The sequence below is a fragment of the Vidua macroura genome, chromosome 17, assembly GCF_024509145.1.
Source record: "Vidua macroura isolate BioBank_ID:100142 chromosome 17, ASM2450914v1, whole genome shotgun sequence".
Lineage (NCBI taxonomy): Eukaryota > Metazoa > Chordata > Aves > Passeriformes > Viduidae > Vidua > Vidua macroura.
In genome coordinates, this window is record NC_071587.1 from 7,576,572 (window position 1) to 7,601,762 (window position 25,191).

At 49.0% G+C, this 25,191-nt stretch overlaps 1 protein-coding gene across 2 annotated transcripts; it reads right to left on the reverse strand.

The window, feature by feature from the left end:
* Positions 1-584: 584 nt before the first annotated feature.
* Positions 585-24,466, reverse strand: LOC128815854 (BPI fold-containing family B member 4-like). 2 transcript variants are annotated; one of them, XM_053992923.1, is made up of 21 exons: positions 24,173-24,466; positions 23,885-23,949; positions 23,069-23,225; positions 16,894-17,028; positions 12,112-13,534; positions 11,612-11,706; positions 10,894-11,023; positions 10,077-10,191; positions 9,522-9,626; positions 9,124-9,279; positions 7,497-7,560; positions 7,064-7,127; positions 6,546-6,637; positions 5,359-5,532; positions 4,612-4,665; positions 3,852-4,019; positions 3,674-3,741; positions 2,575-2,617; positions 2,026-2,089; positions 1,602-1,678; positions 585-1,050 (listed from the first exon to the last, which is right to left on the reverse strand). In XM_053992923.1, the coding sequence occupies exons 7-21, from the start codon at positions 11,003-11,005 to the stop codon at positions 1,027-1,029; spliced, it is 1,380 nt and encodes a 459-aa protein (XP_053848898.1). In that variant the 5' UTR covers positions 11,006-11,023; positions 11,612-11,706; positions 12,112-13,534; positions 16,894-17,028; positions 23,069-23,225; positions 23,885-23,949; positions 24,173-24,466; the 3' UTR covers positions 585-1,026. The 2 variants fall into 2 exon arrangements, with proteins under 2 accessions (XP_053848898.1, XP_053848897.1); XM_053992922.1 differs by lacking the exons at positions 585-1,050; positions 1,602-1,678 and adding an exon at positions 1,703-1,832.
* Between the last annotated feature and the right edge of the window lie 725 nt (positions 24,467-25,191).

Genomic DNA, 25,191 nt, shown 5'->3' on the forward strand with positions numbered 1-25,191 from the left:
ACCCTCACCGGGTCAGTGCCAGACTGCCACAACTTCTGGGGACACAAGGAGTAAGTAACACACTCGTAATAACATCCAGTGCTGGGAAAAACTGGTGTTGGAGAGGCCATTTAAAACCTGAGATTTGTACATTTTTTAAACACAGGATAATTTGGGCTTTTTTAAATCCAAAATGCTGGGATTCTTGTCACTGTGACATGCAGAGACCAGCAGGCTGTGATGTGAGCTTAAGCAGAAATGGCTCTGGCAGGCAGACGGGTGTTCTCCAGGGCTATCAGACCTCTCAGACCTCTGGTAAGGAAGTTTTCCCTCCAGATTCTATTAGGAAATGCTTCATGACCTTTGGAAATTCGATTTAATTTTGATTTCTGCTTGTGGATTAGCATTTGGTCAGCAGGTTATCAAGCCAGGAGGAGCTACTGAAAGTTCAAATTTTTTTCTCAGGAAGTTCAAGTGGGAGGACTTTTCAAACCCAAACTCAAAATATAGATTGTCACAAAAGAACAAGATCCCAGCGTGGAGGCAGGACAGAAGTTCACCCGAGAAGCATCAGAAACCAGAACCTCATTCCAAGCACTAAAAAAGAACATTTATTAAATGAGTTAAATGACAAATGTATTCTGAGCTCCCACTCGGCGCTTCCCACCCTCCTGGACAAGGATGGGGAGATTCACTTCAGAAGCCACATGCAAATTCACTTTTTCATTCTATCAGGAAAAGTTTTACCTCAGAACAAATTTCCGAATTCCACTGCAGCACCACATTCAACTGCTGTGACTGTGACCCCCAAATCACACCAACTTCTCTAAATAAATATTTGTACACAGAGCTGCCAGTCAGGTTAGGCTTACGCAAGTGTCAAACTGTACTCACACAAGCCAATTCACTTTAAAGTGTCTTAAATATTATCAAGAATCTTGAATCAAGTTTAGTAAAGAAAAGCAGATAATGCTGGTCCATTCCATGCTCGTTGCTCTCTTCCTCTCTCTGTCCCCACAGTCCTCTCCATGCCTCAGGCTCCACAGCTCACACCAGAAACACCATCAGGCCCTGGAGGACAGCAGGGAGAAACACAAACACATTATCTCCCGTCAAGGGATGTTGGTTCACAACACACAGCAAAGACAGAACCCTCCTGCAAAAGTCCTCATGTCCAGTTTGTAATAAGGAGGGCACAGAACTCTTTGGGAGGTGTTGGGGAATATCCCAGCTACTCCAGGACACCTCCAGGGTGAACAGGGCTGGAACTTGGGGCAATTCAAGACTCTTTGAATGGTGCCACTGGAGAGGGCTTGCCTGAATGCCTGGATCCACATCAGAGCTGCTCCCACTGAGTTCTTCAGAAAGAAAAAAGGGCCTGGACAGAGAACTGGGACCTGCCCCAGTGCCTGAGCACTGCTCGTGATGCAGCTGGGTCCACACCTTGTGTGGGCATCACATCCTCGGGAACATTCCCTGACCTGAGGGAGGTCAGACAGAGCAGCCCTTTCAGTCTTTCAGGGATTTATTTCTACAGCTTTTGCACACCCAGCCAGCACTGGCAGGGTCCTGTGAACAGCCCTGGAGCCCTACAGGAGGGAGCAGCACATCCGAGCACTCACCGCTTTTATCTGAAAATCCACATTCACTAAGGGAATGCGCAGCACCTTTGGCAGTGGGATCCCGATGCTCAGGGCACCTGCAGGGGACAGACAGGTCCTCACATGCTCAGCCAGCTCACCCCACGACAGAGCTGCTCCGGGGAGGGCACAGGGAGCAGAGCTTCTCGGGGCCATCACTGTGTGCTTGGCTTTCCTTAGGTTCTCCATCACTGACTGTTGCCAGAACTGATGCTGGGGTGGGATGGTGCAAATGTAAGGTTGGACTTTTAAATTGGGATTTCAGGGTTTTAATGGCTCCAGCACTCCTTGTACATCTTCCAAACACACACACACACACACACACACACACACACACGACACCCTCTTCCCTCCTTGCCCAGAACTCGAAGTGCTCCCAACATTACAGCCATCCAGGTCACCTTACCATTGATCACAGGCAGGAATGTTTCCACAAGCAAGCTGCTGCAGTGGGACTTCAGGGTAGAGATCTGAATCACAGAAGGAACAACCACGTGAGCAGCACTGCCTGGCCCATGCCAGCAGCAAGCAGGACCCTTGGGACTGCAAACCACTGCCCACTGACACAGCAAAAGGACAGTCCCTCTTTTCTTTAAAGTGAATCTAGTTTTCTTCTTCAATTTGTATTCAGTCCTTCCTTTAGAAAAACTCCTGCCTCATGACGCTTCTGCTGCAGCTCAGTGTGAGCTATGCCCAAGCAGAGGTGAACAAACAAACAGATTTCAGCTTTACATTTCTTTATTAGAAAAGGCAGAAGGGAAAAGAAACCCCAGGAACAAAGGAATTGCTACAACCTCCACCACAGAGCAGCTATCAGCTCTGACCATCAGCAGGGGTAATCCATCACAGCATCCCACAATCACTGCCTGCCTCCCTCCCTCCCCAAGAGCCACAGGGCATCATGCTTGGCTGCTCTCCCTGCCCAGTAAAGCTCAGACTAGTGTTAGAGACTTACATTACTGATGCCAACATCAGAAGACTCCAAGGAGAGGGAAGTGCTGCAGGGAAAGGAGAGCAAACAGCAGGTCAGACAAGGCACCAGCCAGAGCTCACAGCCAGACCCCAGCCACCTCCAAGCACACTCAGCCCCTGGGCAGAGACCCACAAAGGGACACCTGCATTGTGACATGAAAAACAGGGGCTGGCACTTGCAAGAGAGAAAAGAAACTAGGAAAATAAAAGCTTAACCTAATTTTAATTTGCTTGTCAATGATGCAGCACTGCAGCAGGGCACACACAGCTCCTGGCTGCACCTTCCCTCTCCCTCCCTTCACTTTCAGGAAGGAGACACCTTCTGACCAGCTGAGAGCAGAGCTTCTGGAACCCCGTGGCAGGGGGGCTGGAAATGGATGATCTTTAAGATCCCTTCCAACTCAAACCATTCTGTGATTCTATGTAAAAGCACACAGTCTGGTGAATTTGCTACAGCTCCTCATCTATCACTGCAATCACACGACTATCCATACCTAAAATGGATGCTTTATTTCCACTTTCAATTTCTCTTTTCTACTTCTATTGAATCTTGTTATACCCTTGTCTATTGAATTAAAAGCCTTTTGACGCATTTCTATTCCCTATATTGCTGCATACAAGCTATGCCAATTTTGCTTCTAAATCCAGCTCTTTGACAAGCTAAATGGCCCCAAATCCTCAAACCTCCCGCTATAAGGAACGCTCTCCAATCTTTAATCATACCTTGACTGGCATTAATGACAGCACTTTCCTTTACTGCTTTATCATTCATGTCCAATATCAGGCATTTCGAACCACTGCCCAGGATCAAAGTCAAGCTGACAGTCTTACAATTATTCAGGTTACCTCATTCCTCCTTGTTATAAAACTGACACACTTTTCCTCCAGCCTCTTAAAACTTTCCAACTGCTGCAATCCTTCCTGAACTACCCCATTTACCTTATGTCATCAGTCAGGTATGAAATTCTCACATTCAGATGAAATGTCCGGTTTACAGACACAGAAAACATTTCAAGTCAGGAGCCCCAGAGCTAACAATGCAGCACAGAGAATGTCCCCAGCTGTATGAGGGGACAGCTCACCTGCCCAAGGCCAGCTGCAGCACCAGCCTGCCCCCAACAATCGACACGCGGACGTTTAGAGCAAGGTCCTGCAAGCAGAGAGGGAGAGGCTCAGCACACAGAAACATCCCCATCCCAGCCACCACTCACCCAGCTGGCTGCACGCTGCACCCCTCAGGGCAGCTCCAGCCACACTTACAGCCTTCAGCAGCAGGAAGTTGAGGATGGATCCATCTAAGTGGTTACTGAACAGCTGAATCAGGACCGAAAGCTTGACACTGGCTTTGTTTTCTTCCAAGAGGATGAGCGGGTTTCCTCTCAACACCAGTTTGATGCTCAGAGGACTGGTCCCACTGCAGGCAGAGCACTGTGGGAATTGGGGATACATGGAGGTGGCTGCTGGCCCCCTACACACCAGCCAGGCAGGGGACTGGCAGTCCTCGGGCAGACTCTCACAGCCCCATAGCTCCACAGGGCCTCCCCAAGGTCACACATACCCTGGACAAGCCAAATTTCAGAGCAAATAGGCCTGACAGCACAGATCAGCTGCCATGCTGAGGGCAGAAGGGATGAGGAAGGCAAGGTGGACACAGAGGGAGCTGTGGGTGTCAGAGGGTGCCCAAGAAAAGGCATATAGCAGACAAGGAAACAGGAGATATTTATCAGCTTTCTATGTCAATGGCTACAGGCTGAGAGAAGGCTTTCCCCTGTTCAGGGAGCAGGAGAAGGCTGGAACAGACAATGGCACACAGGAGAGCAGGTACTGGGCAGGGCTCTGCAAACCCCCAGTCCCTTCTCCCACTGCCATCAGCTGGCCGGGCAGCAGGACAGGCTCAGGCCATGCTGGTGCAAGAGGAGGGGAGCAGAAGCCTGGGGACCTTTGGCAGAGGCATGATGGGACATCCAGGTGTATCCTGGAGAGCTTTACACAAACCCTTGTGCCAGAACAAGTTCCTCACCCCAGCAGGAGCAATGGTCCACACGGCTTCATGCAGGCGGCTGGCACCGGAGAACTGTGGGAACAGAAGCACCAGCAGCCCCCATGAGCCCTCCAGCTGATTCCAACAACACCCATCCTGCCAGGGCCACCCCAACACACGGCACCCCAAGCCCTCCAGCTGATTCCAACAACACCCATCCTGCCAGGGCCACCCCATCACACGGCACCCCGAGCCCCCCACTCTCTCCAGTGCTCCCCAGCAGTCTGGGTGACTCCTGGTAGTTGTTAAGGTGACAGCACCCAGCCGTGGAAGGTGATGTCGCCCAGAGGCTTTCAACACCTGCCAGTGTCTGGACCCCTAACATTTCCCATTGGAAGTCGAGATCAGAGGCACGGGAAATGCAAACACCCGGGGAATGGCACTGCAGACACTCAATGTCTTTTCTCTGCGGCACTTTGCAGACTCCTTGAAAGGCTCACAGCCTGGAGGAGTCCATGGCATGACCAGTACACAACTGCTCTCAACCGGTGTCCCCAGGGGTGTCCTTACAGACAAGAGCACAGTTGGGCCGTGCAGGTGCTCTTACAGCTCTGAGAAGGGTAGGAGGGAGGCAGTGCTGGGGTCGAGCCGCTGGCAGCGAGCACACGCACAATGCACACACCCAGGGACAGGCACAAACAGCCCTCCCTGAGCAGACCCGAGGCCAGGCTGATGCCTGTCCTTGTCACTCGCTCCAGCATGAAACACAGGCCCTGCTGCACTCACAACGTCTGGCGTGCAGGGGAAGGTCTGTGGCGGCAGCTGGAGCAGGAGGGACAGGACTGCATTGAGGAAGCTCTGGCGCATCACCAAGAGCAGGAGCCGGTCCATCAGAGGAGGCAAAGCAGAGGGGGACGAGTCGTGGGGGATGGTGCTGCCTCCCACCTGCTTCACCACGCCCTGCAGAGAGAGGTGACACAGACATCAGCCCTCCAAGCCTCGAGGCGTGTTGAGGTCTCACAGGAGTGCGGTGCGGTGCCAGCTGAACATCCCTCCCTCCTCTCCTCGGAGCTTCGGGAAAGCCCCGGACTCGGAGCAGCTCCCACTGTTTCATAGATGGCAGGAGCTGATAAAGGCGAGCCTACCTAACGGAGGTGCTATTAGCTAATAACACACTCTGAACAAATCACAGATCACTGCTTCACTTCAGCCCTGAGGTCTCACTCCAAGCGCCGAGGGGTGACGGTGCTGCACGGTGATCCCAGAGCTCCCCCCAGCCACCCTCCAGCTCCACAGACACCCACACTGACACCGACTTTTTGCTAAGGAGACTGATTCTGACCATCCGGGGGGCTTGGGGGGCAAAGGCTCCTCCCAATGAAGTCATTGCACCAAAACCGGTGCAGCAGCATGGGTTTCACAGGCTGCAGCGTCTGCTATCAGCCCCTGCTCCTCTTTAGTGCTCATGTCCCACTTGCTTCTCTCCAGCTGCTGGCCTTTTTTAAGCTCTCCTGTTAGCAAGTAGTTTGCTTTTTGCTGGTTCCCCCCCTCCCCCTCCTTAGTGGGACAGAAGTAAAAAATACATCTATTAGCCTGGTTTAGCATTCACCCATTGCAGAGACTGAACCACAAAGGCAAAAAGCACCAACACCAGGTCTGCAGGGCAAGGGAGATGAGGAAAACTGCTCATCCTGTACGGAGAGGGAGAACTGCTCATCCCAGCAGCGACATCCAACAGATACAGCCTTGGGCAGACTCAGGATAGGTTGGCATAGAGAGCATAAGAATAAAAGCACACACAATCGCTTAGTGGTGATTTGGATAAAGATCTAAGCACTTAGGAGCTGCATTTCCAGGACAAATCATCAGCCCATCTCCTCCTGGGATTCTACAGCTCCCATGGGATGCAGTGAGCACACTGAAAGGCAACGCACAGCCACGCTCCAGGGTCCTGCTGCCCAGCATTAACTTACGTCTAAATCCAGCCCAAGGAACTTGCCAGAGGTGTAGGGGATGCTGGCCAGCTGGTAGTGGATTGTTCCTGCTGTGCCGACCGGGATCACCGCTACACACAGGAAAAGGATCGTTACAGCACCAGGGAATCAGCAGCAACACAGCCTCCCCTGACCCCAAGGGCCACCAGCCCCCACACCCACAAACAGGTCCAAGCATTCAGGGCTGAGGGGTGCTGCTGCTACTCCAAAAGGCCAGAACATCCCCAAAATCAGCTTGGTGGGATCTGCCTTTAGGATATACCACAAAAAGAGCATCGAAGAAAAATCCAAAGGTGATGCATAAAAAATGGAATAAGGAGGGCCTAGGTGGGAGAAGTTCATTGGAATGCTGGTGTATGAATTCCAGGCTCAACAACAGCCCTGCAGAAGCGCTGGACTTCTGTTGATGCACTGAGGGGCTTGATGTGGGAAATAGCTCTTGTTCCCACTGTGGGAAACACAGGGAAGCAGTGCCTCACCCTCCACAAGCAACGCACCATTGAGAGTGCTCAGGAGATGAATGTTCACAAGGTTCATCACGATATCGACCACAGGACAGAGCTGCAACACAAAGCAGAAATGGGACTGCTCAACCCCCCTTCACACCATCACCCACAGCCTGCCCAGAGTCCCTCCTTTCCCCACCAGGGAAAAAGTTGCATGGCAATAGACACAGCTGGGATGCTGTGAAAGACTTGGGGCCGTGGAGCGTCCCTGGAGCTGTGGGATCACGCTGAAGGGGAATGTTTTGCTCTGGGGAACATCTGAGGCATCGCCCTCCAGGCAGCAGCCCTGTGGACACCCCAGCCCCATGGCAGTGATGTGGGAGAGCAGCACAGAGAGACAGTGGATCTTGCTGTGGCCTTGTAACCAGTTTTTCCCAGTATTTCTGTGTTTCAGCTGTGAAAGAAGGACAATCCTCAGCCGTACCAAAGCGGGCAGAGTCGCTGTCAGCTGGTGAAGCACCAGCTCATTCACTGACAGGGTGAGTAAGCTGGAAAAGAAAGAAAAAAACTCCAAATCAGCACAAACAAAGCTCCAGGACAGGAGACAAAAAGATCTCTAGCCTTCATTTTACATTCTCCTACACCATCAGTCATCCCTTCAGGGCCAGTGCTGCGGCTGATGCTCACCAGAGCAGGGACTGGAGAGAAAAAAAAGCCACTGAGGGGAGAATTTGACTCATTGTTGAGAATCACAGAATCATTAAGGTTGGAAAAGACATCTAAAATTATCAAGTCCAACTATCAACTCTGCACCACCATCATGTTCCCCACTAAACCACGTCCTCAAGTGCCATAGTCACATTTTTTTAAGCATTTCCAGGGGTGGTGTCTCTACCACTTCCCTGAGCAGCCTGTTCCAATGCTTGAAGAAAATCTTTCTGTGAAGAAAATATTCCTTCAGCTCTCAGGGAGCTTTCACTGCATGAAAGGAGTGAGCCTCTCACAGTCTAACCTTGTGCTTGGTATCTCCCTCAGGTATTTAAATCAGTGCTGTAGTTAAGGGAAGAGGGAGCTGTTAGGAAATATCTTCATGTTAGTTACTGGGAACAAACGATTTGCATCTGGAATAACAAGAGGAGAAATCTGCTGTGTGACATTTCCACACTGCTGCTGAACAACTCACTCAGGACCTGTGATGCCTGCAGCAGCACAGAGGCAGTTTTGTCTCATAATCAATATATTTCTGGACTGTTGAGTTGGCAAGACACAGACAGGAGGAATTCATAGAGCACCTGTTATTTATGCCCAAATTCTGCCTACAAATGGATCTGAGGAGCTGCCATGAAGTCACTTGTGTATGTCTACACTTCCCTTGCTCCTCTAGGAGATCACTTCCTGCAAACCATCACTTTAATCCTGCTAAAAATTAAACCATGACCCCCAGAGCAGGTGAGTCGTGTTCCTCAGTTCACTCACACTGCATTTTTCAAAGCACCTGCTGCACTGATTGAAATATAATGCATAATGCAAAAATTAATTAGGAGAATTTTGATGAACCTGAAAAGTGAGTAATTCAAAAGTAATAGAAGAAAATATTTCCCATGATCAATTTACTGCTGCGTTCATCAATACATGAAGTCAGCAAATCCTTGCTGTCAAGAATTTAATAAGACTGAGCAAGAGATGGGACATTTGCATGGAATTACACACAACCACACCAGTCAGAGGGAAACTCCACATGCCAGGCATTCTCCTGGGACAGCAGCCAAAGGCAGAGTACAAAACCAGGGAAAGTAATGGTCCTGTTTTCCTGGAATTCTCCCAGCCCTATTACTCCTACTCTTTGGAAATCAATTCTTAAGCTAAATCTAGAGAAAATGTGTTGGGAAAGGTACCAAACCTCATGCTTCAGATCTTAAAATCTCCACAGGCAAACAGGGCAAATTAACCCTCATTCCACTGATGCAGTTGGCATTGGCAATAGGGAAGAAATTCCATCCCTGAGGCCTGGCTCTGTATCAATGGGCACCGTCTGTGTCCTGGCAGACTGTCCATATTAATAAAGAGGAGAGGATTGCACATAACGAAAACATAAATCCAGAGGCACTTACCCAGAAAGGACCTTGATCTTTATGGCCCCAAGAATGCAGAGGCAGTCTTCAGTGACAACCTGGAACGTGCCAGATTCAAAATTTGTGCATTTAATGTTTGCAGTAATGTTCACCTCCACTAAGATATCAATGATTTCTGAGAGCAGGCCAACCAAGCTGCAAAAAAGCAAATGGGATTATTCCATCTCTCAGCTTCTACACACAGAAACTCACCAAAGCCAGGAGAAACAAACTTCTGCATGTCCTGCAGACTATTACCAATGCCACAGGTCATCTTTTGGTGTCTGTTTTGCTCTGTGACTTTATTATAGGTAAGAAACACTTCAAAATCCTTAAGAGATGCAAAATACATCAGGGTAGGGGTTTCCCTCAACATCCATCCTGAATCCCCCACTCACCAGTTGCCTCTGAGCTGCAGCTTTGCCCCGATGGTCAGCTGGACCCCGATCCCTGGCAGCAGCACCACCGACAGCCTGGGCACCCGGACCTTGATGAGGTGCAGGCTGTGAACAACAGCAAAGGCTGGCACCAATTAAAAACACCTTCCAGCAGGGGCAGCTGCACCCAGGGAGAACCCACGGCACCCATAGCACCCCAGCCAATTCCAGCTGGAGGTACAAGGATAAGAGACAGCTGACTACAAGAAGGCAGCCTAGAACCAGACTGGGGTGGAAGCTGACTTTGTAGAGCTGTCTGCTTTTTCCCTCTGTGGTCCTTTTTCCCCTCTCTCAGTGCTGCCAGGCATAACAGCACCACCAGAGCTGTCAGTCTGCACCCACAACCTGCAGTGTCCCTTGCCACCCACACTGTGACCCCACAGACAACATGATGGGGTCGGAATTTCAGTACCACAATAAAAGAAGGATAGCAACCCAGGCCAACCATGCCAGGGGCAGCTCAGCTCATCTTGTTCAGAACTGATGCTGAAGGTGCACTCACAGTGAAGCACTTACTCGGTGATGCTGGTGGGAGAGTTCAGCTGACTCCCTTCACCCATGATGTTGGGAACCACAAGACCCTGCAGGTGCTGGTGGATGAGCCCATTACGAATTATGGCATCTGAGAGAACTGGAAAACATCTGTGTGTGAGGACCAGCACGGGCAGCAGTGACCTCTCCCCACTCAGGCAGATCCATCCTGGCACAGCAAAGCCCCTCCACTCCCCAAAACCCCTCAGCTGTCTCCATGCAGTCAAATAACACAGGGATGGTATTTTACAACTTTGGCACAATAAACCAAAGCTGCCCTTGGTGAAGTAAACAGGAGGGGCCACAGTGGAAAGCATCCCAGGCTCCAATTCAAACATCACAGCTTGGTTGTGCACTGCCAGGAGCACCAGTGACCCCACTCAGAGGATGGGCTTCCACTCACAACTCATTTCCCCTTTGTCAAAGGGGTTTTTATTTGTTGATTTTTGCCTGTTTATTTTCGCTTTTGGCTTTTGGAGTTTTTTTGTAGAAACAACTTGAAACAAGCCAGAACACTGCAAATATTATTATGTCTGCCACTTCACAGCAGCTGTTTGTCAAATATCAGCTGCTCCAATATGGAAATGAGAAACTGAGAAAAAAAGAGGAAATAACCCAGATCTAGCCCTGAAATTCTGTGTGGCTGCTTGGAGCTGAAACATGCCCCAGCTCTGGAGCAGAGATTTCCCTGACCCATGAATCTGGTGATGGCTCTCAGTGGCTCTGAGCAAAGTCTGCAGCCCTGAGGAATTATGAAATAAAGATGACAGGGAGTAAAACTCAGGCAGTTTTTTGTAGTTACCATTCTGCATTGCCCGTGGGCTGACAGCACAGGACAGGCCGGACAAGACTTCCTGCGAGGGCGAGAGGAGGCCACAGAAAAAGACGATTCCAAAAAGCTTCAAAACCGTCATCTCCAGAAGATTCCCCTGCTGGCAAGGGAGACATCAGAGGGGACAGTGAGGAAAAAAACTCTCAGAAGTGACCCCAGTGTCTTTATGAGGAAAGAAGTCAAGAAAGGAATCCCTCCTTTACTCTTTATCCAAATCAAAGGTGACTCTGTTTGAGCCCAGAGCAACAGAACCTTCTTCATGTCCACACACATGGACAGGCTCCACATGTGGGTTAATAAAAGCCCTTTCCTCATCCTTTGTGACTGACCCAAAATGTTCACACAAAAGAAGCCAAACTTGATGTTTAAGTTATTTCTGTATCCCTGCATTACACAGTTACAGGTGTTTTGGTGAGGAGCTTTGCCATGAGAAGCATCTGAGGATTATCTGTGCTCCTTCTACCTTTCAAAAGCACAAAACTAAAGCATAAGTGATAAAAATAAGCCAGCTAGAAGTTATAACTTAATAATTAGTAACATAAATTTAATTACGACATAGCAGTTATAGGGGGGGTGATCAGGAGCTTGGTGCTCAGCACAATCTCCAACCAAAGCAGTCAAGCATTTCCAGAGTGAGGACCCTGCCACTGCACCTGCCACCCTACAACCAGCACACAGAGGATGTTACCTGACTCAGCTGCAGCCAGCTGGGATGGGCTCTTGGCTCCACTCAGGCTCCTCTGGACTGCTCAAGACTCTGTGATGTCCCTTTTTTCCCCACAGCTGAGATGAAAGAAGTGGCCCTTATATAAAATCTGCAGCCAAGCAGACACGCCTTTTCTGCTCAGCCTCCTGGCCATCCCTTTGCTCCTGCTCCTTGCAAGCAACACCCAGCTGCCACCTCTCTTGATTTATACAAGGCAATGTCATCGCTGACTGGACCTCTGTGGCCTCTGGATCACTCAGATGCTGCTTTTCCCCCCACCCCCAATCTATCTTAAACAGGATGCCCTGCAGTGGTGGCTCCAGTGGGGATCCCTGTGCTTTGAGGAAAACAATCTTTTTAGGAAATAGTGAGAGTTACTGAAGCATCCTGGCAGAAGGCTGATGGGGCTGCCTGTGCAGGGAGGCAGCACACAGAGTACAGGAACATGGGTTCCAGGAGACTTAGAGTAGGAAAATACCTACTTTTGCCCATCCCTGAGGAGGTGTGAGACTCGTTCCTGTTTCAAGTGGAGTCCTGGGAAAATATTTGCTTGACAAAAAGCAATGTTGAGAGTTGCAGAGATCTGATAAAGGTCGGCATTTAGATTCATTTCAGATGCATCTGTAAAGTGCCATGTAAAAAATGAAGTTGTATTGAAATGCACAAGCCAACGATTAACACAGTTTTGAATAAGCAACACTTAGAGTAGATGAACACTGGTAGCAGCAACATGGATTTCAAAGGAAAGTCTCATCCTGCAGGAATGAGACTCTCACCCCTCAGGAGATGCCTTGGCTGGGCTTAGCAGAAGTTTCCATTGTGCAGGGCCCCGAGAAGATCTTATCTGGGCACTTTGTTTGGGTCTGGTCACCCGTGTTCAACTGGGATGGATGTGGGGGGAAACTGGGCAGCAAAGGGCTGCTGAGAGAGCTGGGGAGTCAGAGAGGGGCTGGTGTGCTCAGCCTCATGGAACAGGGAGCAGCAGAGATACAATCATTCTCCACAAACATGGGAGAGGAGAAGAAGAGGAGAGAGGGAGGAGAGCTGCCTGGGCTCAGCGTTGGCACAGGAACAAACAAAGCTGATACATTCCAGTTGAAGTTAGGAGAAAGCTGCTACCACCACAGTGAGTTTAAGGCTAGTTGTCCCCTGGGAATACAGAAGGCAGAAAAATGTACTCAGGATTCTCTTCAATACTCCACGAGGTGTGTTCTTGCAGTAGCAGCAAAGTGCTTGCACTGAGTCCCTCAGCATGTGCTGCCCCAGGCTTGGGCTCAAGGGAGCAAACTTTTGCTTGTCACAGAAACTTGTTTTATTTAACACTCAACCAGCACTGCATTTGATGTGCTGGTGACAGCCTAGTCCCAAAACCAGGGGATGAACTAGATGGTCTTAACAGGCAGCCTCTCCATGCTGCTCCTTTTTTGTCCCCTTTCAAAGATCCAAATGCACCAGGCTGAGCAGCCACCATGAACACACCCACAGTGAAGTGACCATGAGATTGCTCCAGCTGTGTGCAGGAATATCACTGCTGGCAAAAGCCAGCTGCTGAGCATGAACCAGTGTGGATTTCCAGCTGGTTCCAGAGTGTCCCTGTGTGTGCAATAAGCTCCTGAGTCGCTGTGTACGTGCAGGTGCACAGCAGAGCCAGGTGCTCCCATCAATCCTCTCGCTGTTCCGTGAGATCCACGTCCATACACACGTCCTGCACCACACCTGAACCGCAGCGCTGACAGCAGCTGTGAGGAACACGGCCCATTTTACACTCCCTGTCCATATTTCTTCTTGCTCTGTGACTTTTTCCTCCTCAGTCACATCCCTTGTCTCCCCTCTCATGCGTCCATATTTCATCCTCTCCTTGCAGCAGTGATTTAGATATCACTTACCAGGAGGCTGGATTCAGTCCTGCAGTGACAAGGGAAGATATATTAAAATAAAGCATTGCAAGAAATTGTAGAAGAGATTGTCTGAACACAACTGCTGGAAAGCAGAAGGGCTCAAGGAAAGGCCAACACCCACAGAGAATAAATGCTCCAGAGCAGCCTCTGGCATCCTGCACTGCCCCAGGCTTGGGATTCTGCAAGAAGGTAGGTTAAAAAGCAACAGCATCTTTAGAAGAGGAATATTAAAGTAATTAAATGCAATAATTTATTAAATATTATTAAATGAACTTATTTTTTCTCTAATATTCAGAACCATGGAAGCCTAGGGAAAACTTAGGAGAATTGCACCATACAGGTCAAATTAAAATGCTGAGCAATGCTGAAGATGAAATAAAATCAGAATTTTTGCACTACATTTTAATGATAGATGGTGGTTTTGAGACATTTCAGAAGTTTGCAGGCTACAGGAGCATAACTTTCCTTCACTACTATGTGACAAACAAAAAAAATTAAAATTAAAAAGAGTAACCTCAGAGTGTTAAAATTCTTTAATGGGCAAATAGTAACTCCTTGTTTAGAGTATACATACAGTGAGTTCTCTCTCTTGAGGTAAAAAAGCCTAAATCTGGTGGGCAGGACCTGCAGCCTGTGATATGGAGCTGCTTTGTACAGATTTTCAGCCTTTTCCCTCTCAGGGACATCTCCTAGGAGTCCGTGACTGCTTCCAAACGGATGCTGTGAACATTAATGAACTGCTCAGCCCAGATGTCGATGGAAGTAACTCCCTGATGCCAACAAGAAGGCAGCAGCTCAAGGGGAAGGAGAAAGCATTTGGGGGAGGAAAATGACACAGCAAACTGCTGTGCTGGAACAGAAACTGGAAAAGGGCAGGGGGGAACAAATTAAGTTTTAAGTGCTGACTGCAGCTGGGCTGTGAACTCACAGCCTGGTCTCTGAAATGCTGAAGTTCAGGTGATGAATTGTTTTCCCCACCCAGTATTTTACTGGGGAATATGGCAACATACCAGATCTGCCCTGGGAGGGGGTCGGGCACCTCGGCCAGGGGCAGCTCAGTCCAGAGCCTGGAAAACATGGAAAAGTGTCACTCACTGCTCCGATTCTTCTGCCTCACTGCGAGCTGGCTTGTTCAGGGGAGATTTTTTTCCAGTCCTGTTAATGAAATTGCTCAGGGAAGTGGAAGGAAGGAGCTGTCTCTGAGCTCCCCAGTGTAAAATGCTGAATTCAGCACCGGAAACACGGCATTAGTGCAGCACTGTCTCTACAGAGTCACCTGTGTTCTGGTTGGTTTGGGATGGATTAATCTTCCCAGAGCCAGGCTCCAAAACTAATTTCAAGCAATAGGATTTGCCAAAGCATAAACTAGAGTCTCCTAGAAAGGACCTGGAAGGTTTTAGTAAAAACTGAAGGACTCAAACCCTCCTCAACTTCTGGGACTCGACTTGAGCCCAGGATTGACAGCAACCCACAATCCCCAGGGCCAGATTTACAGCCGGTTTAGCAGCTCCCATTGTCAGCAGCCCAGGAGGGCAGAGCAGCTTAATTAATACCCATCACTCCTGCAGCACAGCCAGCCTTGCCAAGCTCAGGCTGACCCGGGGCTGCTGCTTGGCGCACAAACCCCAGACCCGTGGCAGGGCGTGCGTGGGCAGACGTCAGAACCCTCCTTTCCAGCTGTACCCGTGTCTGATCACTCAGCCCTGCAGTTTCCTACACGGGCAACTTGAGAAGCAGGAACATAATCTCAGGCAAGGGCCACACAGAGAGCCCAGGCAGGGAAAACAGGGAGAAGGACACAGAGGCAGGGGCAGCAGCTCCCAGAGCTGCCTGTCAGGAGGAGGCAGAGCAGCAGCATTGATTTCTGGAAGCATCCGCAATGCTGAGCATAAACAGCAAAGCCGAGTAAAATCACTGCCATGAGATAAGCACAAATCGATGTCTCCAGGAATTTTGTAGACAGGAAATTTTCTTCTTCTGAGACGCCAATGGAAGCAGAAGGAGCATAATGTTATCAGCCCCCAAAAAGTGACAAACTTCATCAGGCAGATGCAGCACAGTGAGACGGAAAAGAAAAGCACAGAAAAGCGTCACTCGCTGGACACTCTGCAGTGCAAAAATGGAGCCACTTCTGCAGATGGGTGTTCAGACCTTGCCCAGAGCTCCCCAATACAACACTGACAGCAGCACAGGCTGGAGGGCTCACAGGGACACCCAGGGAAGCCCGGGCAGCCTTGCAAATCCCTTCCCAGCTGCTTTGGGCAGGCATTGGCTTCACCAAGTTTTGCAATATTTTATCAGTATCTGTCACTGCAAAGACCGAAGTGCAGCCAAAGTGCTGCCCTGAGCACCTTTCTGGGTGGCTGTTTTGCATCTGGACTTTCAGGTTTGACCCATTCCAGGTTTCCCTGGGGCATCCTTTCTCAGCTGGCCCCACACAAGGCACACTTGGTGAGCAGAAGAGGTTGTGACCTTCCTGAAGGACTGCCAGGAGCCTGCAGTGATGGACCACAGGGCACACAGCAGCTGTCTGCCCTGTGTTTGGGGTGCATGGCCAGAGCCATCCCTGGTTTCTGCTGTAGCTGACCTACACCAGCATCTCTCCATCCCTCCCTCCCTCCTTTCCTGCTGCTGCCCAGCATAGCCACGGTAGCCTGAGTTCTTCAGTGATGCAATGTGCACCTCAAAGTCAATTCCAGTTCTATGTTTTAAGCAAATGAATCCCTCTCCTGCTTTCTTCCCATCACTTCCAATCACTCGCACTGCGAGTGCTGTGAATGCCTCAATTCCTCCTCACTCTTCATTCTTCCAATTTATTTTTTGCCTTCCTCTCAGGCTGGAAAATGGATTTCTGTCCATTTTGTTGTCTCAGAAAGTGTTGGCACTGTGGTGCCAGCGAAGACTTTTTAAATAAAGACAGCTAATTCTATTTGACTGAAGGATAGTGACACAGACTCAAAGTCATGTTTCTGCCTTGCCTGAGGTTTGGGGAAGCTTTGCTTTACAAAAAGAAAAGCAGTATTGAGTGAAATTGTCCTTGATAGTCTCCATTAATCCCTGGGAAGAATTAGCAGCAGCTTTATATTACATTCATACATCTTCTAGAAGCAAAGATTTCAGGCTTTCTGTCTTATTCATAGCTTTTAATAGAGACTTGACATGGTCTCTTTGGACACATCATCAGCACAGGTGGCAGAATTAGTACCCTGCTTTGTCCAGATGCTCCTCAGGGGATAAATTATAGCCCTGCAGGCAGGCAGGGTTTGGAGTCAGCATTATGGAAATAAATGCTTATACCCAGGAAGACACCGACTGCTCTAAAGAAATTGCAGCTGAAACCAGAGAGTGAGTTCATGTTAAACAAACCTTGCTGATGAGTTAATTAGCCTGATGAGCACAGACGAGGTCTAACTCACTCAGGTGCCATTTCCCTTCCATCAGTTTGGTGATGGTGTGTCGATTCTGTCTTGGGGCAGAAACATCAAAACAACCGGTGTGATTCTGAAAGGAGGAGGCAAAAAGACATTAAAGGACACAGAGTCATTAAAGTCCCAAGCAGGCTGGAGAGCAAAGAACAGGGTCACGCAGCACAGGTAGGCGGCTGTCCTGCCTCTGACCCCGCGGGGCTCAGCGTCCCAGTCCACACCCGCAGCTGGTGCTGGTATTTGTGAGCACCCATCCCGTGTGTATGCACCGAGGAGATGCCACATATCTCACGTATCCTCCCTGGGTCCCCACGCTTCCACACGGAAGAGCCATTCCAATGCAAAGGATGGGCGAGGACCTCGGCTCTCGCAGAGGGAAAGCAGAGACGGGAGCGAGGAGCAGCCGCGCGGTGCAGGGCTAACCTGGGGACAGGCCTGGAGGGTTTCTGGTGAAATGCACCCACGTAGCGCAGAAGAGCACCAGGGAGAGGCCGCGGAGCACACTCCCGAGCAGGGAGAGCGACACGGATCCCCAGCGCGGGGCTGGGACCGCGGGACTCGAACCCGCAGGCCCCGGAGCTCGGCGCGGCTCCCTTGGGCTGTACCGCCCCCTGCTGGCGGCGAGCGGCCCGCGGGGCAGGGACCGGCGGGGTCCGGAGCCCGCCCCGGGCAGGGACCCCCGGCAGGGACCCCCGGCCGCCCCCGCTGACCAGGGAAGGGGGACGCGGGGTAGTGCAGGGCGGCAGGAGGGTGTTGGTGGAACGCTGGGGTTTTGGAACTGGAACGGAAAATGCACTGGTTGGGAAGGTTCCACAGAAGGTTCATGGAGCGGATAAAGCTCCTTAAAGCGACTCCCGGAGCAGGCAGATCGATTCCTGTCCACCAAACACAATAAAGACAAAATAGAGAGAGATCATTTCATTCCCCTTTCACTAAAAGAGCTATTTGATATCGACCTGACACATGGCAAGGAGTGCAATACCAGTCCTGAGCATGGACACAACCCAGGGGCTTGGGGCACATGCCAGGGTCAGATAACTCACACTACAGCATCACAGACACACACAGTGATGGGAACAGACATTTTAGCAGGTTATGTTCCTTAAAAGAGGGAACTTTTAGACCAGAGATAAGGAGGAAGATTTTTTACAATGAGGTTGGTGAGACACTGGCACAGCATGGCCAGAGAAGCCATGGCTGCCCCATCCCTGGAGGTGCTCAAAGTCAGACTGGAGCAACCTGGTGTAGTGGAAGATGTCCCTGCCCGTGGCAGAAGGGCTGGACTAGATGACTTTGGAAGGTCCCTTTCAACCCAAACCGTTCTATGATTCTAAGTTACAAAAACGATTTCGCTCAAGGATGATTTCACTCACACAGTAAAAGCAAAACTTTGTTAATAGATTGATCTGTTAACAACATCTATTAAGAAGCTCCACAGCAGAGCTCCTCACATGCACAAAGGGACAAAGCCATGCCAAAGGCTCCAGCCACCCCCCCTTCTGTGGGAAAGAACCACGTGTCCTTCACCTGCACAGCAGCAAGGAAGGAGCATGGTTCAAAACCCACTGCAATACTAATTAAAACCTAAATAAGCTTCCACAATTGCTTTTAGCATCCCATCACTGAGCAAGAAACCCCCTTTGTAAACATTTGGGGGCACAGGTGCTTACAGCTGGAATCTGTGTGTGAAATCACCACTTGCTCTGCCAAGGTGTTTCAGCTGGATCACCCTGATACCCAAACACTGAACCTCAGCGTCCAGCCCTCCAAACTGTCTTCAAAATGAAGAAGATTTTTTCATGGCTTCACCGGGATCTGGTAATTTCCAACAGCCTTTCCTGACTGCAGATGCTCAGACTGTAAATAATCACTACACGTTTTTGCTGCCACTGATATTTTCTCGCCTGAGGCAGCTGCTCGCTGTCCTGCCTCTGAGATAAGGCTGGGGAGCTTCACAGGGTTTGGGCGCTTTGAGTGGAATCTTCTCAACATCAAAGTCCCAGTAGGGTTTTTAGTGAGGCTTTAGAACCAAGTTAAGGATTTTTAATGTGCCATACAGCACCCAGCATCAAAGGGACACCGTCTGCAGGGGCCTGCTGTTAAAGTCACCGATAGCATGGAAATACAGCTGAACTAAACAGCTCCATCACCACTATTTTGAGCAACTTTTATGTACAGGAGATGAGCACTCTGGAGGTTTACTTGGAGCAGAGAGTCTGAATAAAAAAAACCTGACTCCCCTATTGGCCATGTGAAATTAGTCAGATGGAAATGAGGAGCTGGGAATCTTTGAGCTTATGCCGTGCAGCTCAGTATAAATATTCTTATTGAATTATGACACTTTGCAGGCCTCACACACGGCATCAAGGTCATTGGCAGCAGCTGGCAGGAGAGCTCTGCTCCTTCAGCTTTGCTATTTCGGGATGCAATTGTTTTTTCTCTTCCAGCAGAAGTTATTGTAAGCAGGGTTTAGCTGGGTGTCAGAGGAGGGGTGTGTTCAATGTGGCCACGGGCAGCAGGAGCATTGCTGCACCTGAAATATGCTGTGTGTGAAACTCTGGTAACACAAGCACCCTGCAAATCCTTCCCTCCTGTTCTCCATTTCTCCCCAGGAACCACGAGCATCCTGTCACTCACTCAGAATTCCCCACGTGCCTCTGACACAGGGCCCTCCAGAGCCACTGGTGAAGAGGCTCAGGAGGAAAGCCCAGGACTGAGGGGTGGCGGTGCTGCCTTGACCAAGTGTCAGCGCCAGCGAGGGCAGCACTGCACTTCCATCCCAGTGAAGGGCACAGGTTTGGCAGCCAAACACAGCTCACACACAGGAATCCAGCCCTGCTCCTGCACTGTGAGCTGGAACACTCTCAGAAACACAAGCTGTTTTTCTGGGAGCTGGAGCAAATACACATTTTCCACCAGTTGCCTCTATTTTTTAGAGAATAAGTAAGACAAGCAAGGGCAAAGCAACACCCTGTGGCAGAGCAGGATCCAAGGCTCCCCTCTGCAGCATTCCACACCAAACAAAGGTGAAACACCTGCTGCCTCACCCAGTGAGTGGGCATTAGGGACATAACACAGCAAACACCATGGCAGTGGCTGTCCCGCTGCAATACAGTAGCAATTTCAGAGCCACAAGATTCTCACTTGTTTTTGCCAAGCCCTGATGCAAGGAGGAGATAAGGCATCTTGAGACTTTTTTTTTATTGTTAAAGTAACAGTCTCCAGCATCTTTTCAGACCAGTAGGAACCATCCCTACAGATGTCATGGCCCCATTACTGAGCATGACACTGGTTGTCTTTGTGCAAAGAATTAGGTCTGAATTCAGAGGCTTTGGACCACCTCTCCCCAGCCTTCCTGCTTGGCCAGCAGCAGATATCTGCTGTGCACCACGGCTGGGCAGTTGCAGGGCTCCCAGCTGCCACACAGCAGAGAAAATCAAACTAATATTATTAAGTTAACGCCAGCCCTGGGTGCCTCCACCAGCGATCAAAGCCACCTTCGGCTTCACCGACACGTAGTGACTTGTAAAAGGCTGAGCTGAAACAGTATTTCACGGCTTGAATTGCTTCAAATCCCCCAGGAACAAGTGTCAGGGCTTTCAATAGCTATAGTGCTAATAATAAAACAGGGACCTCTTCCAGTATCACAGCACAAACAGTAGTTATTTCTCTCTCAAAGCTTTGATTCCTAAAACCTTTCTTACATTCAGCTTGACATCAAAACACCCATCTCATTCACTCAGGCTGTCACAGGAGAGTTGTGTGCTGCTATTAGAAATAGCCCTGAGGTGAATTAAGAACAGTCTGTAATGATGTTCCACTACAGCAACTTTATTTCTACCAAACCAAATAAATGAGCAATATTTTATCCGATGTGCCTTGGCTCAGCAGAGAATGGCAGCTGCTCCCCTTATGATTTATTGAATGGATGTTTTCTAAATAGCCAAAGCTGGTCTCTGAAGCCAGCCACCAAATCTCCAATTCCTAATAGCCCAGCAGAGATAGGAGAGGGATGTTCAAGTTCTGGATAGTGGCAAGTTTGGATATGTACTCTTTTATTTACAATTTTCCCCCTATAAACAAAATGCACAAACAACAAGTTGTATTTAAAAAAAAAAAAAAGTATAAATATTGATGCTCAACAGCTGGCAGCAGATACAGGGCATAGAAAAAGTTCTTCCTGTACAGCTGCAGAAGCAACAGAGTCCAGCACAGTCAGGGGAGCTTCGGGTGTTCTGGGTGCTGTCAGGAGACTGGGATAGGGGAAAGGAAAGGGTGGAGGGGTCATGGAAAAATGGAGCTTGGAATGTCTTTGGGAGTGGTACAGGCAGCACATCCCAGCACTGCAGACACCCCAGGGTACAGTGGGTCCCTGCACCCATCACCCCAGAGCAGCATCATGGTGAGGGGAGCAGGAAGAGAAGCAAAATCAAACAATCACAGAGGCACCAGCCCTCCAGCAAACAGGACTGTGGCAGACACAGCTGAAGTGGGATTTGGGGCTTCTGGAAAACTGGCAGGAGGAAATGGATGTTCACATCAGCAATTAAAACATGGGATATTCTGCCAGAGGATATCTCCTAAGCCGAGAAGTTGATGAGATGCAAAACAGGTCTGGACATTCACACGGACACTAAGGACACAGGGAAGCATTGCAGGAGCAGCAACACATTTAATGGATGTCACACTCCATGGAGGTCACACATTCCATGGAGGTCACACTCCAGTGGGCTCTGGCTCCCAGAGACTCCAACACCAGAACAGTGAGGGGAAGCAGATGGGTGTTTTAACACGTGCTGCAAAGTGCTGGTGCCTCTGAAGGGCCTGACAGCAAGAGCTGCCAGTGAGAAGTGACAGTCCCAGGGGACAGAGATGATCCATTCAGGGTGTTTTCATTCTTTTAATGCCAGAGCAAAGGGAAAGCTGATGGGCGTAGAGCAAAATCCTGACCAGGCAGCAGCAAGTGCCTGCTGTGGGCATCACTGGGATTCCTGCCCTGAGAGAGGAAAAATGCCCCAATATTTATAGCCTGAGGAATGCCAAGCACTTCATTCCACACACTGCCTGAATGTTTGCTCCAGGAGCAGAACCAGGAGCAGCAATCTCCAGGGATAAGGGAGTGAAGGGCCTCCAGACCGTTCTAGGAGGACACCAGTCCCAGGAGCTCCCATCTGTGGAACTGCTGATTAAACACACCCAGGCTGGGGGAAAGCTCCAGAGCACTGCTTTGTTGGTGTTAGTCAGCACATCAGCCCTGTCTGATGAAACAGGGAAGCCTTAAGGGAAAACAGCTTAAAACCTTCACAAAAAGCTCACAAAGGCTTGTCCTGATGCCAGTTCAAGTCCCTGTCAGCAGATTCCCAAACCAAAGCAGCCTTTGATGCCAGCTGGGCACACATTCCCCACAATATTTCACTCAAAGGCCATAAAAACAACAAAAATAATTTCTCTGATACTTTGCCCTTGACTAATGTGCACTTACTGAAATAAATAACCACCTGGTCTTGCCATTGAAGAGCAACACAAACATTGCCACAAGCAGATTATTGACCAGAAATACAGAAGCCAAGTTATAAACAGGTTCATAATTCAATAAACAGAACTGTGAAGCATTTCCAAACAGACCATACAAACCTCACTCTACCTGCCTCCAACAAAGGAAGTCAAATATCTATTTATGAGATTCTAACTCCCTATTTTCTATGCCATTCAGCACAAAGAAGAAAAAAGAATCAAGATAAAGAGAGGGCATATTTTAGCTGTTCAGGATTTATTCATTCAATTTACATTTGAATCAATTATCCAGGCAAAGCTTGAACACTGCCAACGTGATTCAGGTGGCTGAACACACATCATAAATAGTGCAGCATTCAAGTCATATAATCCATGCCTGCCGTTCCTGGATGGCTCCATAAGCAGGAAGAATATCCCGACTCACAGCGTGCCATTATTTCCAAGTAGGAGCGTGCTTGGCTACAGCTTGGAACAGAGCCTCTGAAACCTCTCAGACAAAGCCCTGGCTAACATCCAGCCCTGTGGATTAGGGATAAACCCCTGGAAGGCTGGGCTAAGCCCCCAGCTCGGGCAGGACTGAGCAGGGCAGGGCAGGGACCCACCTGGCTGGGCTGGACATTTGTCACTTCAGGAGCCTTGAGGTCACTGATGGCTCCTGGGGTGGGAGCGCCCCTGGATCCTCTTGCAGGTTGTGGCAACTCACACTCCACCTCAGGATTCCCTTTTTCTGGCTGTAGTTATGGCACACAATGCATGTCTCTGAGAAAAACAGATGAGAAAACTCAACTCATTTCACGACCAGAGAATGGAGCCGCTCCTCTGCGCAGCTTTTCTCCAGCAGAACATTTCTGCACTGCAATAGAGTTTAGCTTTGCACAAACGCAAGAAAGGAGACAAAGAATTATGAAGCCATGTATCCCATTAGCATCCAAATGCAGCTGTGGAGGCAAGGGGTTTTTCTGGAGATAAGGTGGTTCTGAAACACTACTAGGAGGAGGAAAAATTTCCTTTATGAAACACATTTTTCACGGAGCTGAAATCCACAGCGCATTATAAAACTGAATTTGTTGCTGTTGTTTTTATTTTACAGCATTAATCACTGAAGGCTTGCTTAGGTGGGCAGGAAAAATCCATTTCCCATTGTGTTAACTTCACACAATTTAAGAAGCCTTTCAAGGCCCACATAAATGCAAGTAAGCACTCCCAAGTCTGGCTGGTCCTGCACTGGCCGGGGACACAGCTGCTGGAAGCATGTCAGCTGGACTTGCCAGACACTCCAGAGGTGGAGAGCATTTAAATCTTGGAGTTCCATCACCCATCACTTGATTTAAAGTCTGTAGGAAATTAGCTTTCCCAGAATACCATTTCCCCTGGGACAGAGAATGAGAGGAGATTCACCCTCCATCCCAGAGGATTACCTGTGCTGGGGAGGCAGCAAACACCCTTAGATCCTGAGTGCTGGGATCTCTCCACCTTTGAGATTCTGAGAATTAACAAACAGAAAGACTTCACTCATTTGGTCTCCCCAGTCTGACATCAAGATTTCATGAGAACAAGTGCACAGGGTGGAGGGAAGAGCCAGAAAGGCTCTTTAACAAGATATTTAACAAAACTTCTGTATTTGCTAAAGCAGATGTGCAGTTATAACACAGAACTCTTACCCCAATGACAACAGACTGTCTTTAGTCAATTCTTAGTAAAATTACCTTATTTCTATGTGGAGAAACAGATGGAGTTGGTGCATCATCTGGAGATAAACAGACCCGGATCAGGTGTAGGCAGAAACACACATCAGAGCTTTGGAATTTTACTGCTCACTCCCCCAGACAACTACATTTTCATACAATATACATAAACATTGTTTTGGCACGTGAACAGCACAGCCTAAGAGCCAACTGATGTCTGTGTATATGCAAGGTTCCTAATGCCCAGCCTGACTTTTAGGAATCAACAGAAAAACAATATGCAATTGCTCCAGCAAAGAACAGGCACTTGGACTTCAAAAAGGGGAATTTAAAAAGGAAAAACAACCAAACCAAAAAAAAAAAAAAAAAAAAAAACAAAAAAAAAACCACAAAAAAACCAAAACAAAAACCAACCAACCAAACAAAAACCTTAAAACAAAAAAAAAAAAAAAAAAACACAAAAAAAAAAAAAAAAAAAACAAAAAAAAAAAAAAAAAAACAAACTTCTTGGCTTGTATAATTTCAATTTTGTATAAGGAGCAATCAGGGAAGAAAACATCCCTGTGGACTTGCAATTGATTTCCAGAACAAAAGCTCCCAAGGGATCTTGAAGGAGGTTGATCTGAAAAACAAAAGATGACCTTCTAGGCCAGTCACAAGAACACATCGCTGCAATCCTCCCCTCGGTCATCCAGCAGGAAGGAGAGTTGTGCGAGGAAGGCTTTGCACATCATTGCCACGTTAGCAGGGGCTGGTGTGAAAGCGGTTCTGGCACTGTCACAGCTTTGTCCCCTGCCTGCCCCAGCCTCTGGGAGCGGCTCTCACACAGCTGCTCGCAGAAAATGTCAGGAAACTGTTGTGAAACTTCAGCCTCAGCCACTGAGCTCACACTTACCTCCCCAGGCATTTCAGAGCAGTAATTATGGGTGGCTGGGGCACACACATGCTTTCCCCTTTCTGAAACGCAATTACAGCTGCAGAGAAACAGGAGGAGATTTATGGAGGGAACACCAGAAGAATCAATATATCAGCCCAGGTGG